Source organism: Cydia fagiglandana, chromosome 16 (assembly GCF_963556715.1).
Source record: "Cydia fagiglandana chromosome 16, ilCydFagi1.1, whole genome shotgun sequence".
In the NCBI taxonomy this organism is placed as follows: domain Eukaryota; kingdom Metazoa; phylum Arthropoda; class Insecta; order Lepidoptera; family Tortricidae; genus Cydia; species Cydia fagiglandana.
In genome coordinates, this window is record NC_085947.1 from 10,025,392 (window position 1) to 10,041,055 (window position 15,664).

The following is a 15,664-nucleotide window of genomic DNA, read 5'->3' on the forward strand; positions in this document are numbered from 1 at the left end:
TTTTAGGTATTGCACACTTTTTACCGCGGTTAAAACCATGCCCTGAACAGACTGAGTGAATGGAACTTGATTTCAATCATTCATTCATTAAACGTCAGCTCAGCTGTCAAACTTGTCAATCAAATCAAGCTTAGCTTTTTTCGATCGTGTCGAAAAATTTAAATAATTTAATACTCTCCTAAAGCTTTGTATTGTAAAGGAGTGAATAATACTATCGGTTTGTTTGTAAATAATATACAAATTAAAAAATCTAATGGTTATCAGTTTGACCTGGCGTGAAATTGCTATTCTGGTAGTGTATTTTTGGCGTATTCTACATACCAGTTTATTTATCAGTTTATAGTGATTTTATTATTGTTACTATCGCCTTCAGGTATTCGTGTGCTGTACTTGGCTGCACGTTGGATATTTAAGCTGGAAATTATCTACAAAGTTGTCCAATAATGCCGCTAACCGCTGATGTTGCGGCACAACAAGTGCAGGTGACCACTGCTTATTCATTTTACGTTTAAATATTCTTAAACATCGTTATGTGGAAACAGATGGAATACCACCCTAAGACGTTTTTTAGGGTGGTATTCCATCTGTCCAATATCTTGGTCCAATGTCATTGCGTCTCACTCTCTTATTAAGCAAAATGTGGGACAAATATTCATTGGACAAAGAAATTGGACAGGTGGAATACCACCCTTAATACAAGTTTTATGAAGAATGTACTCATTAGTATAGTAATATACCTCTCACAATTTGTTATCAGGAGCGACTTAGAGCACTGCATAGGCTGATATATGAAATTGAAGCTGAAAGGGGTCGCAATGAACAATGCATAGAGTCCATATTAAAGGCAGAAAAAGCAGCAGAGTCTCCACCATCAAATGAGGATTCTTCTGGATCATCCCAACAGGTACATTCAGAATGGAATTTATTCATGAAGTGGCCATGCACTTTTACAGCTTGCTGTGTGTATGTGTTTTTTTATTTCAAAGTTCATCTAGCATATAAGAGCTATGATTACATATAGATGCAAGAGCCTGTGCTCAGAAATGATTAGTTTGCTAAATGACAAGGTTTAAATGTTGTGCTAGCTGCAGCCTGAAACTGAATCTTACTGAAATTGCTTTTTTTTTAATAGTGTGTAGGTGTACCCAATTCTCGTAGATGGGGTGGTTTATCCAGATCCAGATACATTTAAAAGTCTGCCCACGTTAATTGAACTCTGGACAGGTCTATATTTCAAAATGGCAAGTCTAGTTTTATGGTATAAACTGTAAAGAGGATTGTGTATTATAACAAAAAAAAAAAACTAATTGATAATTTTCGGAGAAATCCAGAAATTCTCATAAAGAACTTATGTTGTAATAATATTATTTTATAGCAAATGCAACTGAAAAGCTTGTACAAAGCGGGACTTGCAGCGGCCGAACAGGAAGAAAGGGTGCTGCGCGCGGCTCTCAATCGGATATACGAAATTCGAAGCATTAAAAATGAGAGACGCATTCAGGTATTACTTAAAAAAAATTGTCAATTTCAAACTTATCTACTTGATTATTAGAAAATAATTATGACCTTCAACAAAATTGTATTCTATATTTTTTTTAACTATTATCTTTGCAATATACCACGTAAAACTTTGGAAATTTCATCAAATGTTATGTTGAACATGTTGCTAAAAAAACTTGTACTTAGGGCAGTAATACAGCAATATGCGCGGAGATATTGACGTCATGGCGCTCGGATATAATAGATTCGTGAGCATCGTTTTGGATACTGCCAGACAAGGGGACCATATTGTAAAATGTTATCAGGCACGGCACGCCGGCAACAAGGAAACAATCGGGTGCGGGGCGCTGATGAAGATGCTGCTGTCGGCCGCGGCCACGCTGCCGCTGCACGTGGGGCGCGGCGGCGAGCGCGCGCCGGCGCTGTGCGGCGCCGTGCCCGCCGACGCCGGCCACGTGGCGCGCCCCGGCGACGCCGTGGCCGCGCTAGTGCGCGTCTCCGACAAGGAGGAGAACTGGATCCTGGCTGAGGTTGGTTCACACTGTTGAATCCGTTACTTCTTCTAGATTTAGGGTCGGTTGCACCAAACCGTCTGTCACCGTAAAAGCGTTCGCTAAACTTTAATGTGTGGAAAGTTTCATAGGATTCTGCTGCGTGACGTTGATCGGTCTGTTAACTGTAGTTGGTGCAACTGGCCCTTATTCTGATGGATGAAAACTATGCTAGTGCTTTTCGAAGCTATCGCTGCTAGGATACTGGTTTTAACTAAACCTGGCGATTATTTCCATTACTTCGAACTAAACTCCACTCTCAGCAAAATTTTCCACTAGTTCCAGCAGTAGAAATAGCAGTATCCGATCCCTGAAGTTATCTCTGCAGCTGACTGTACAGTCAGCGTCGTATAGTAGGTAGTATCTAAGTATTCAAATAGTTCAGTACGCCATACAAATAATATGGTGAACCTATTTGAATACTTTGGATGCTATATGACGATTACTGTACATGATTAATTATACCGAGCTACTTTTTTTTTACAAACAGGTAGTGAGCTGGCTGCCGGCGCAGGGCAAGTACGAGGTGGACGACATTGACGAGGAGCAGAAGAACCGTCACGTGCTGAGCAAGCGGCGCGTCGTCCCGCTGCCGCTCATGCGCGCCGACCCGCGCACCGACGAGCACGCGCTGTTCCCTAAGGGCGCCGTGGTCAGTTATATTATTCCCATCTCATCAAACTTTTTTCGTGATAAATACCTGTTTCATTCAGTCTATTAAAAATGTAGGCCTATGTTACCCGTTCAGTACCGTCTTTATCATAAGGGCACACGGGGCCGTGCCCAGGGCCCCCATCCTCAGGGAGCCCCGAAGGACATACGGTAACAGTATATTTGATTATTCATAATAAATAGAAGACCATAGTAGAAAAATATTAATTAAATTCGCTTTCTTTACTTTCCAAAAGGGCCCCAAATTCTTATATGCCCAGGGGCCCCAGTATAGTATAAGACGGCCCTGTACCCGTTTATCAAAACGAATTTACACCATATTCGCCAAAAACGGAACACACGTAACAAACACTAGTGTTTACATTCTTTGCCCGTATAGGTGATGGCTCTGTACCCGCAGACGACTTGTTTCTATCGCGCCGTCGTCAACCGCCTGCCCGCCTCTGCCGCCGACCCCTACGAGGTCTTGTTTGAAGTAAGCTATTCATTCTTTCCCATTTGTTCCTAGTAATTTAGAGTTCAGTCTAGAAATATTACTATACTGGTTCATTAAAAATGTTATTTTGCCCTATTTAAAAAACCAAAGAATGAAGGTAAATAAGTCGCAATTTCATATAATTTTTACTGTCAGGTGAAATGTTTGAATGACAACGTGTTTTCTTTATAGCTAGACCTTAGACCTCTATAGCTTCTAGACTGACTGTAACTGTAGATAATGTATCATATGAATATAATTTAAACCTTACACAAAAATAAGTGTTCCGTGAACAATGTTTTGTACGGAGCACTAAAAATAAGTAACCCAAAACGTAGTCTTACTTTACAAACGCGTATATGACCCATACAATCATTTTTAAAACTATAGTTGCCAAATCGGATTGTAACACGTCCATTGACTACAGGACTCTAAATCAAATTCATACACATTCATCATGGGAGTAATTAATTGTCAGGACTCTTCGTACGCGGACGGGTACTCGCCGCCGGAGCGCGTGGCGCAGCGCTACGTGATCGCCATCAAGGAGGGCAAGGGCCGCGCCACCTGACCCGCGCCGCAGCGCCCAGGGACCGACTCCGCCTCCGTGCACTCCGCAGACTCCCTGCTTTAGGCTCGGGGTCATTGGTGGCGGGACTGCCCGTGCCCGCAGGCGGTGCAACTAGTCAAACTCAACGTCACGTCAAACAAACGTCAGATAACACACTGTATCGTGCGGTAAAAAGCTCATAATGGTAATTGTATGTTCCCCGATTTCGAGGATGACTGCATTGATTTTGGATATGGATTTATGATATTATGTTACTTTTAACCTTTTCGACGCCATGTCAAACACAAAAGCTGACACGCGGACGCCACGTCACCGAAGTGTCAAAACTGAAATTAAACTTTATGCATATGCACGTAGGTCTATGTTGCTCTGTAGTTTGTGACCGATTAATCAGTCTTTGGCGTTGAACCTGCGGTGCGGATATTGGCCTCCAAAAGGTTAATGGTCATGCCAATTTTCATGTTATTTTAGTATTAAATTAGTCTGTATCTATAATAACTATGATTAGCTTAGATTTTAGTCAGTAGATTTGATAAAATGAGGTAAAATATTTAAATAAGCTTGTAATTTGATGTTTCAATTATTCCTTATTAAGGCAGGCAAAGCATACGACACATTCGACTTAAAACATGTGTTCTATATAAAAGACTTTTTTACTTTTGGCACGAAAAAGGGCTTAGATGCTAACCTAACCTAATCCCAATTGAAAATCTGAAAAATAGCGATTATGTAATCATGTAGCATTACAAAACATAAATTAGGTGTGAACTTGTCCACAGAAAAGACGCATTTTTTTTTTCTTCGTTTATAAGATAATAATAAATAAGCCAATGGTGGATTATATTGGAAAAAAAGGTGATGTAAAACTTTTAGTAGCATTGCCTTAGGGTGGTATTCCACCTGCTCAATGTCAATGCGTCTCACTGTCTCATTAAACACATTAAGCGCCATGAACCCGCTCGGGATTTTGCTCTCGCTCGCGTTCGTTCGTGTCGCTTTTCTCTACAAAGCGGGAAAATGCTGGGATCCGCTACGAGCGTAGCGCTACCAAACGTTGGCAGTGAATGTGTTAAAGCAAAATGTGAGACGCAATACACATTGGACAAAGAAATTGGATAGGTGGAATACCACCCTTAAGTAGATAAGGTATCTCATGGTATTATAATTAGGTATAAATAAAAGTCAATATTACATACACATCTTTTACTAACCCTAAATACATAGTACTCTTCATACAATACATGATAAAATGGTTATGTCCGAAATATACACAATCATTTAATTTTGATTAAAGTTAAAACAAATTTGATTTTAATGTTTACTCTGATTAACTTAATTCTAAAAAATAATTAAATCAACATGGAAGCAATTTAAATAGTTTCGCCGAAATTATACGATTCCATCCAGCGAGTGCATGATAGGTAATCTTTCAATTTTAATATAAAGAAAAGTATACACTTATGTTTAAAACTTAACTTGAGAAACTATATTGGTAGAGACAGCTCAACGAAAAGACGTGTAATGCGAACGAGAATTCGTAACGTGCAAGTATAACAATTATACACGGTGTAACATGAGTAAACCGAATAATTTTAACAGCGTATTCCTGATCATATTTAGAGACAAAAATGTCCTATAAACTTTTTTGAAATTCGCCTAGTTTCAGAGATATTATTAATTAAAAATAAAACAAGTTTTTATTGTTACATAGTGTTTTTAATGGTGATGTTGCTGCTATGGGACGTAGTCTAAATATCCTTATTGATAGATGTCAAAAAGTGACAAGTAACAATTTGCAAAAAGTAAGTTCTACGAAAAAAAAATGTAAAAATCAATTTTAAGTGACAAGTTTACCAATAAAATTTATTTTTTATGTACAAATACATTCAAAAAATTGAAAAAAGAAAACAAAAAAAAATTTTTTTTTTGGCGAAATTGACCTAAACTCATATTACATTTTTTTACTTCTTTTGACCTCAGATATGCGTGGTTAAAATTATTCGGTTTCCTCGTGTTACACCGTGTATAGGGAGCATACCTATATTGTAGGGGGTACAGAAGCTGAGCCTTAATTAAGTATTAGGCTTTTAAAAGGTGTTGGACCCTCCAACGTGAGCGGTCCTTATACTGCCGCGACCGTGTCATAATAAGGTGAACTAAGTGAAGTGAAGCTAGACCTTATAAAATGCAGATTCAACTAATTTTCGTTCCGCTTTACATAACTATTAGTTTGACTGTCTCGTTTATTAGTCAAGTCACTACAAACTACTTTTTGTGTAATAAATTGTGATCGTCTTAAATAAAATACATATCGATTTGATGGCGACGCATATTGCAGTTTGTCAGTTATACCTAAAAATACAAGTACATAATTAAAAAAAAACATTGTGAAGGCCATCGGAACAGTCGCCGGTACTTCAAGAATCGGAAATACATGGACTTATGTACTAACCTGATCTGACACAGCCATTACCTCAATTCTTAACTTAAATCTTAGTTTACATTAGCAATGAGCAAGTTTAGATTATTTATGGCATATTTAAAATCATAACCAACATAAATAAAAGAGATGAGATCAATATGGTTCATGAGTGTCAGTTCACCGCGACTGCCGACGTCTAACGAATGCCCTAGCACAAGTACCCACTTTGGGCCAGCCACAGGGCTAACAAATAAAAAGGATAAAAGGTTAAATGTCATTGCTACACTTGGTTGACTTTCAAAATTGATTCGTAGTTTAAGTCAATGTATTAATTTACAAGCGAAGCCACTAAAGAGAGCCAGTTACAGTTTCTGGCTTGTATTCCAAGACTTGATTATAAATAATAAGATGATCGCGAGTTTGTTATTCCAATAGAAAAAAATATCTGCCGCCTTCTGCGATTAAAATAAAATAGGTAGTCTTATTGCAATACCGAAGAATAAAGACAAAATTCATAGCATATGTCTGCAGTCCTTGCGGCCAGATGTTACCTGAAAATGGCAAAGTCAGTATGAGTAACGTGTTGACATAAAAATGTAAGTAATCCCAAGCTCTTTTAGCTACGAGTACTCGAGTAGTTTATCATTAGAGGGATCGCTCGTTCTCGCTTGTGTTCGGACGTACCATGGGGTTAATCCCACTAGTTACTCGTAACACCAAGTTCTTACCAGTGGTAACTACTGGGAATTTTTTTCCCACCTTTTACTACTGGTAACCGCTGGGAAAAAAATCCCACTAGTTACCACCAACTCGGCCCGGTGGTAACTACTGGGAATTTTTATTCCCAAAAAATGTTTGTTAAATTTATCTTATTAACTGTAAATTTAATAACATATTTATACAAACGAACAAACAAACAGTCAAAAACCGTCAGATTGATTTCGTTTTATTATTTACAGCTACTTCATTTCGTTCTATTATAACACGACGCAGAGCTGGAATATGTAGGTATTCATAACATAACATAACATTCTGTGGACAGGCAGCACTCACCTCACACGGCCTGGCGGTCGGACACGAGCCCCTGCAGCTTGCGCGCGACGCCGGGCGCGGCCAGCCCGAGCCGTGTGGCCGGGGTGGGGGTGGGGGTGGGGGTGGACAGGCAGCACTCACCTCACACGGCCTGGCGGTCGGACACGAGCCCCTGCAGCTTGCGCGCGACGCCGGGCGCGGCCAGCCCGAGCCGTGTGGCCGGGGTGGGGGTGGGGGTGGGGGTGGACAGGCAGCACTCACCTCACACGGCCTGGCGGTCGGACACGAGCCCCTGCAGCTTGCGCGCGACGCCGGGCGCGGCCAGCCCGAGCCGTGTGGCCGGGGTGGGGGTGGGGGTGGGGGTGGACAGGCAGCACTCACCTCACACGGCCTGGCGGTCGGACACGAGCCCCTGCAGCTTGCGCGCGACGCCGGGCGCGGCCAGCCCGAGCCGTGTGGCCGGGGTGGGGGTGGGGGTGGGGGTGGACAGGCAGCACTCACCTCACACGGCCTGGCGGTCGGACACGAGCCCCTGCAGCTTGCGCGCGACGCCGGGCGCGGCCAGCCCGAGCCGTGTGGCCGGGGTGGGGGTGGGGGTGGGGGTGGACAGGCAGCACTCACCTCACACGGCCTGGCGGTCGGACACGAGCCCCTGCAGCTTGCGCGCGACGCCGGGCGCGGCCAGCCCGAGCCGTGTGGCCGGGGTGGGGGTGGGGGTGGGGGTGGACAGGCAGCACTCACCTCACACGGCCTGGCGGTCGGACACGAGCCCCTGCAGCTTGCGCGCGACGCCGGGCGCGGCCAGCCCGAGCCGTGTGGCCGGGGTGGGGGTGGGGGTGGGGGTGGACAGGCAGCACTCACCTCACACGGCCTGGCGGTCGGACACGAGCCCCTGCAGCTTGCGCGCGACGCCGGGCGCGGCCAGCCCGAGCCGTGCGCGCTTCACCACGTCCTGCGCCGCGTCGCTCATGCGCTTGCCGCCCACCTCGCACGACACCATCGTGTTAATCGCGTGCAGATCCTTAGTTGAAAAAATAATTATTTTTGGTATATGTAATATATGTATACATAAAAAACCGGACAAGTACGAGTCAGACTTGCCTACCACGGGTTTCGTACTTTTATTGTTATAGCGGCTACAGAAAAACATCATCTGTGAAATGTCAACTGTCTAAAGTTGTGTGTGTTTTAACACGGTTCATGAGATACAGTCTAGTGACAGACAGACGTACAGTAGAGTTTTAGTAATAGGGTCCCGTTTTTACCCTTTGAGTACGGAACCCTAATAATTGTATGAAAATATGTATGTATAAACGCATTTATTTGTAACAATAACAAGGTATAACCGTGGAGGGATAGATGACTTGTAATATATTAGCACTTATTAATATTTAAAAACACATCGGTTGCATTTACATCTCTAGCCAGACCAGGGCGGTCATATACACCGGTCAAAACAAACGTATGGCGGTCGGCATTCGCGTCGAGCGTTCATGCTCAAAGAGGGGGATCTGTGGCCCTCAAGCCAGTGTTGAATGTGGTCAGTAGGTATATCTGGAGTCGGGAGGTACCTTGGCGGGGCTGCGGCTGAAGCGGTAGGTGAGCTGGTTGAGGCCGGGCGGCGGCGAGGTGAGCGGCTTCACGTACAGCTGGTGGCGCTCCGACACGCGCTGGCCGCCCGGCGAGCTCAGCGCGTCGCCGCGCCCGGCCGGCAGGGGCGACAGGCTGCACTCCTGCAACCGTACACCGTTTATTTCTGGCTTGTTTTAAGGACTCATTTAGATTTTAGACGATGCGAGAATGCATGCGAGTTTCATACTTTTGCATAATATTAATTTTACTGCCTTATTACAACTGACATATTTCTGTTATTAAATATTTTTATGGTAATCACTCATCATAACGAAAAATTGACATATAATTCATATTTATATTTCTTGTGAATTCTACCCTGACGATCCTTTTTGGGAGATAAAATATTAAATTATATAATGGTTTATGGAATTCTTGCATGTTAGTTTTTAGTTTTTGTACTGTAATTTATTTCATGAAATAAATAATCTAATCTAATCATTACCATACATCGTTATCGCGGGAGCAAATATAAATTTATTAAAGAAGTGGTAAAACAGACTGCCCGTTTAGTAAAAACAGACCTTTCTGCCTACACATTATAAGCCTCCAAGAAGTTCATCATACATAGCACGAAGTTTTTGTTGCATAATGTTCATAAATCTTGCTTTACACTCTGTTAGTAAATAATGACCCGGAATCGACATATCAAATAAATATTCATGATTTATTTTGTACAACATTATTTAATTTTTGTTGATCTTAAGTGATTTTCGTAATATACGACATAAATTTTCTCTATGTTTTCTACTCTTAATCTGCGGCGTCGTGCAGTAAATATCCATTTTAATTGGCTAAATGATCTTTCGACTGCTACTGTTGTAATGGGTGCGTTTTTAAAACGACGGAAGTAATCAAATGTAGAACGATATATCGTTGAATCTAGTACTATCTCCTTCTCCGATATCAGTTCACACATTTTTTTCATAACTTCATATCCGGCATTTTTCTGCAAAACCACTTTGAACTTTTTTAAAATCTGTTTTCCATCTTTATTCAAAATTAATTTGGATATATGTTTGTATGTATTTTGTACTATGGTCAAACTTTCACTAAGAGATAGATTTTGGCACTGCAGTTTATTTATAGCATCTGGTATTACTTGCAGATACTTTGCTATGAAATTTACATCTTTTCGAACTTTTGCACTGAGTAAAGATTTTTTTGCTTTGACGATGCACTGTGCGTCTGAATTACGAAATGTGTCTATAACGCTTTTTATTTCATCAAAATACTTGTTGTAGTAAGTGGTAGCCTCGATCCATGTTCCCCAGCGAATAATTGTTGGGTTTGGAGGCAAAGGAATTCCATTAAACATTTCTCTTAATGCTTTTACTCTTTTCGGAGATTTGCGAAATACTTTCTTTACATTTGAAATTAATAGGTTAACTTCTGGAAAAAGAACACGAACTTGATCGGCAACTCTGTTAAGAGCATGGGCTAAACATGTAACATGGACAATGTTCGGAAAAAGTGTTTTCAAATTTCTGCCAGCTTTCAACATGTACCCCACACCATCAGTCAATAACAACAACACCTTGTCATGCTTATTGTGACCAGGGCCCCACAAATCATCCAGGGCATTTTTTACAGTATTAGTTATACTGATATTGTTCGTTTCATTTAAACATTTGCTTGACAGCACGTGTGGAGTTCCAACATCATCTTCAAGCACAGCACCTACTATAACGTTAGCGATTTGACGACCTATAGCATCTGTGGTTTCATCAACACTTACATATATATACGCGTCTTTTAATTCGTCTCTAATTATATCCATCTCTTTGTCGTATAATTCATTCACGCAAGTCTGCCTCAGCAAACATTCTGAAGGGACCTGAACAGTTTTTTCAAATTTTCCAGATACACAATCTTCAATGAAATTTTTAAATACAGGGTTCTCTATTTGAGACCACGGTATGTTACAGCTTACTAGAAATTTTGTCAGTTCCAACCTAAAATCTTTTTTGAGAGAAGTGTGTCTTTCAGAGTTAAAATGACGTTTCACGGAAGATTTAGTTTTACAAAAACAAATATTGCACTTCGAGCAAAATAGATTTGTATCGCGAGCCTCTAGCTCAGGATAATCCTGTATAAACAACCCCACAAATTCATCACATGTTATTTTCCTTCGAGGCATTTTAAAGGCAACTTCTATTTGATTATGTTGTTACAAATAAAGATCAGTCAAGATTGACAAATGTCTAAATTGACTGATAAGGTTGCGTACCTAATAGGTAATCTTTTTAAGTACCAATCAAGTCAAGTATGGAGGTAAGATAGCATTGATATTCAATAAAATAATTATACATTTTAAGGTCGTAGGTATAAACGTTTCTCTATACGAATGTCATTTCTGTTTTTGACTGTTTTTTATAATCTTTCAGTATTGTCAAATCGTATTTGCTCCCGCGTTAACGATGTATGATCATTACATTGCGGTTTTTGATCGGTCGGTTGTATTGGACGTAACCAACAGTCCGCAATGTAACTAAAATCGCATGCGAGTTCGCGCGCCGTCTAATTCAGCCCTAAACCTATAAACCCTCCCAAAGCCGGGTCCGGAAGGCCTCTCGCGAACCACTTCATTCGTCCATTTGCATTTGCATCTGTATCATTTGCCTCTGTATCACTCAAATATGCAGGAGCGAAGGAAACAAATAACAAAATGTCGATTTTTGATATTCGCTTCTGATTTAATCGTGACGGCACTCACGTTACGTTCGATCGCGGCAATCCGGTGAACTTGCGACACGAGCTGGTTTTAGGCACGGTTGTACAAGGACCGGACACTACATTTATATAAATTCGGTAACGCAATTAAACTTAATAAATATTATACAGTAGGTACTTACATCTTTATGCTTGCCAGTAAACCGAAGTGCAAACGTCTGCATGCACTGCACATACACTTTGTTATAGAAGTTGATTAGATCGCCTCTCTCAGGAGAACCTGAAAACAAATTACAAGTTTATCAAATGAAATATTTGATTCAAGGAGCACTGAAAATGTATGCGATCAAAACGTACATAGGGTGTTGCATAAAAAAATATTACCCTTTGACAGAAAAAAAATCATGTAGTGTTTTTAATTCAACGCAAGTATTATGTTTCAGTAAATTGTATTTTACGTAACATGATTTGATGGTTGGTGTTACAGAATGTTCAATGTATCGAATTCAGAATATCAATACTTAGAAAATGCGAAATATGAGGATTTTTTATTTCACTAACTCTAGTGAGATACACTTTATTTGGAGAAATTAAAAGTCCACTTACTGTCTCCAGTGCTTTGCTTGATCAAAACTGATCTGTAAACATGATTGTCCGCCAGGGGGCGCTGTCGGTAACACCGCATGATGTCCGCAAACGTTCTCTCCACTTGATTGTTAGCATTGTTTGAAACCTGCAACAAAATCTAGGATGAGATAAGAATAGACGATTTCATTCAACTAATCAACACGTAAGGAATGAGTTAAAGCGTAAACGGTAGGTGGGTGGCAAGAAAACATGTTTGAATAATGTTTTTTTACAATGTTTTATCAGTGCATGCTCGAGGCACGTCCAGATCTTGCGCAGTACTACTGTGCAACACTAACCTTGCATATGACATAGACGGTGCACATGAGTATCTGGTCGAGGTGGCGGTCGCGCATGAGATGCGTCCCGTGTATGACGGAGTGCTCGAGGTACGTCCAGACCTTGCGCACTACTGTGCAACACTAACCTTGCATATGACATAGACGGCGCACATGAGTATCTGGTCGAGGTGGCGGTCGCGCATGAGATGCGTCTGGTGCATGACGGAGTGCTCGAGGCACGTCCAGATCTTGCGTTTCAGCTCCTCGTCGGTCAGTCGCAGGCGAGTGCACAGGTCGTTCATGCGGACTACTGCCAGACTGTAGAACTGTACAGACAAATAACGTTACTGGACTCATGAACAACCTCACTACATTATATGCAATACTTAAGACTTAGACCTTATGGCAAAGAAATAAGGTCTCCTAATTTCTTTGCCATATATTATTTATTTATTTATCTAGGTCTCCAAGTAATAGAGGTGCATTCACCGGGTAAAAGGGTTGGTGTTGTTTACATGTGACGAACCCAGTATGATTTAAAAGTCAATCAAGCCAGTTAAAACATTTTATTTATAAGTGACGACAATGGTAGTCGTATGAAATACCACTCTCTCTATGCGGTAACTACAATACACACATTTTACAGATTTTACTTACATTTCCCAATACATGAACCCAACTTGAAATTGAACTAGACTAATTAGTTGACTACCTCCTGTCTGAATAGCTGTCAATGCCTAGTCTTAATACTAAGCAATTTTGAGGAATCCCAGAAAACATAACATATGTGAGAAACATAAATTTCAACTTTACCTTTCTAAAGAACAGCACTAGAGAGTTGTTGGCTTTCTTGGGTGTGGAATTAGGTGTCGTCTCGCCGCTGGCAGCGTTCGAATTCTGTTGTGTCGGTGTTAGAGGCTCTTGCTTGACTACGACATTACTGTTTGGTACTGAAATTATACAAATAATATTAATACTTTCACTAAAATTGTAAAGTAGACCTTATTGCGTTGTAATGGGGTATAGTTTACCTAACAGTGACTGTCCTGGTTTGATGTTGTCTTTGAATAGCTGCTTCTTGGCGTGGTCGGCCATCGGCAGCAGGAAGCGATCGATCGCTGTTGACACTGGTGACTGCATACCACCTGCACACAGAAATACTTAAGTTTCTTACAAGAGCTTAAGTCAATAGATGGCGCCGTAAATTTATTGTTTCCGGTGTTAAGAACTTGAAACCGACGGCAAACAGCCGTCAAAATTTGCTTATGTATATTTTATCTATGCACATTATGCGAATGGAAACTATAAACCCATCCATATCTATCTAGCAGTTGGAATATTAAAGCCCATTGGCAGTTTTCAGCTTTAAAACTTGGATTATTAACTACATAACACAACACAAGCCTTATTGAGCTTACTGTGGGACTAGGTAGATCTGTGTAAAATTGTCCTGTAATATTTATTTATAAATAAATATTGACAACAAATACACACCATTGCTTCTTCGCAGCGGCGAGTCGGATATGTAAACGTCGGTGGTAGTAGAAGAGCCGGCCGCAAATTTTCTAACCGACTTGATACCACGATGAAATGCACAATGGTTTCCCATAAAAGTGATGCTAAGTCCGAATTCGATAGTCTGCCACGGCGGAACTTGCCGAAAGTACGAAAAAGAAGGCCACTTCCGGTGCGAAAAAAGGGGGCTGATTTAACCCATCTGATACCGAAATAATAGTTATGGCAGCAGTTAGAAATTTACATGTAGACACATAAAAGCGAAGTCTGCCAGTAGTTTTTTTGCCGGAAGTGCTTGGCAGACGCTCTCAAAGGTGGCCAACGGGACCCCTAATTTAACCCATCTGATACCACCATGAAACCAATTCCAGTCGGTAGGTATGAACCCTCATGTCAGGAATATATAAGTCTGCCAAGGCTTTTCCTGCCGAAACACCTTGGCAGACGAGATTATGTAAGCAAGGTCGGCATCGGTTACCCTACACTAACCCATCTGATACCACCATGAAACCAATTCCAGTCGGTAGGTACGAACCCCCATTTTAGGAATATATAAGTCTGCCAAGGTTTTTCCTGCCGAAACACCTTGGCAGACGAGATTATAAACAAGATGACCATCGGTTACCGTACACTAACCCATCTGATACCGCCATGAAACCAATTCCAGTCGGTAGGTATGAACCCTCATTTCAGGAATATATAAGTCTGCCAAGGCTTTTCCTGCCGTAACACCATGGCAGACGAGATTATGTAAGCAAGGTCGGCATCGGTTACCCTACACTAACCCATCTGATACCACCATGAAACCAATTCCAGTCGGTAGGTATGAACCCCCATTTTAGAAATATATAAGTCTGCCAAGGTTTTTCCTGCCGAAACACCTTGACAGACAAGATTATGTAAGCAGCATCCACATACGAGGGATCCGTATTTTGGGATTATACAGATTACGGACATTATTAATAGCTGTAGGCTTATTTATTACTTTATGCTTATACATATTTGTATATAATTATGTTACTAATAAAATATATTTATAATTTATTAAACCTAAACTTAATACATTGGGAATTCATTACCTGCTTACGGCAGTAGTAGGGATAAGTGGGTGAGTTCTGGCTCACTGAGCCAGGCCAACAGTCCCTCCCCCTTTTTTCCCTTGTTGAGGCCCTGCAACCTTGCCTTGAACCCAAACTAATGTCATTGTAGCTCGAATCTAACCTAATCTATTTTTATTGCTTTTAGAATATTTCAATTATCTACTTTTGCAAAGTTAAAGGTTGAAATCTCTATTTCGCAAAATGGAATTTTAATGTGACTTTAATGTATGTGCAGTCTACTTAGTAATTGGGTTTAAAGATATAAAAACACACATTTTATTTCCTATCCTAAGTATCCTATCCTAAGTTTATTCAAATAATATTCTGAACATATATAGTAATTAGACTGGTCATATTTTTCATAAAATCGATTTCGACTGGCAAAGCATATTACTTTTTGGCAACCGGGTTTTTTAACCTAATTAGACCCCGCTGAATTCGAATTTGCCGGTTGCTCGATCGAAATCTTGACCGGAAGTGAGATATTTGACATTAAAGGTCCCTTTTTTTAGTTTTTCGTAAATAACTCTTAAACGGTGGCACATAGCAAAAAATGTTCTATTACATAAGTATTCTGCATAAAATTGCCTACAAGAAAGATTCAGTACAATTT

At 40.9% G+C, this 15,664-nt stretch overlaps 2 protein-coding genes across 2 annotated transcripts in view; one reads left to right on the forward strand and one right to left on the reverse strand.

Annotated features, from left to right (window-relative positions):
• The first annotated feature begins 125 nt into the window (after window positions 1-125).
• On the forward strand, window positions 126-4,962 carry LOC134671944 (SAGA-associated factor 29). Its single transcript, XM_063529821.1, has 8 exons — window positions 126-292; window positions 374-482; window positions 758-904; window positions 1,376-1,501; window positions 1,806-2,030; window positions 2,542-2,703; window positions 3,103-3,198; window positions 3,677-4,962. Exons 2-8 carry the CDS (start codon window positions 444-446, stop codon window positions 3,767-3,769), a joined length of 888 nt encoding a protein of 295 aa, XP_063385891.1. The 5' UTR covers window positions 126-292; window positions 374-443; the 3' UTR covers window positions 3,770-4,962.
• Window positions 4,958-15,664, reverse strand: part of LOC134671935 (retinoblastoma-like protein 1) — a 29,245-nt gene continuing 18,538 nt past the window's right edge. The window contains exons 12-19 of the mRNA XM_063529806.1: window positions 13,468-13,581; window positions 13,250-13,386; window positions 12,583-12,762; window positions 12,135-12,261; window positions 11,711-11,808; window positions 8,795-8,956; window positions 8,085-8,244; window positions 4,958-6,742 (exon numbers count right to left, since the gene is read on the reverse strand). Coding sequence (XP_063385876.1) covers window positions 8,086-8,244; window positions 8,795-8,956; window positions 11,711-11,808; window positions 12,135-12,261; window positions 12,583-12,762; window positions 13,250-13,386; window positions 13,468-13,581 — 977 coding nt within the window. The 3' untranslated portion in view covers window positions 4,958-6,742; window position 8,085. The remainder of the gene's footprint in view (window positions 6,743-8,084; window positions 8,245-8,794; window positions 8,957-11,710; window positions 11,809-12,134; window positions 12,262-12,582; window positions 12,763-13,249; window positions 13,387-13,467; window positions 13,582-15,664) is intronic.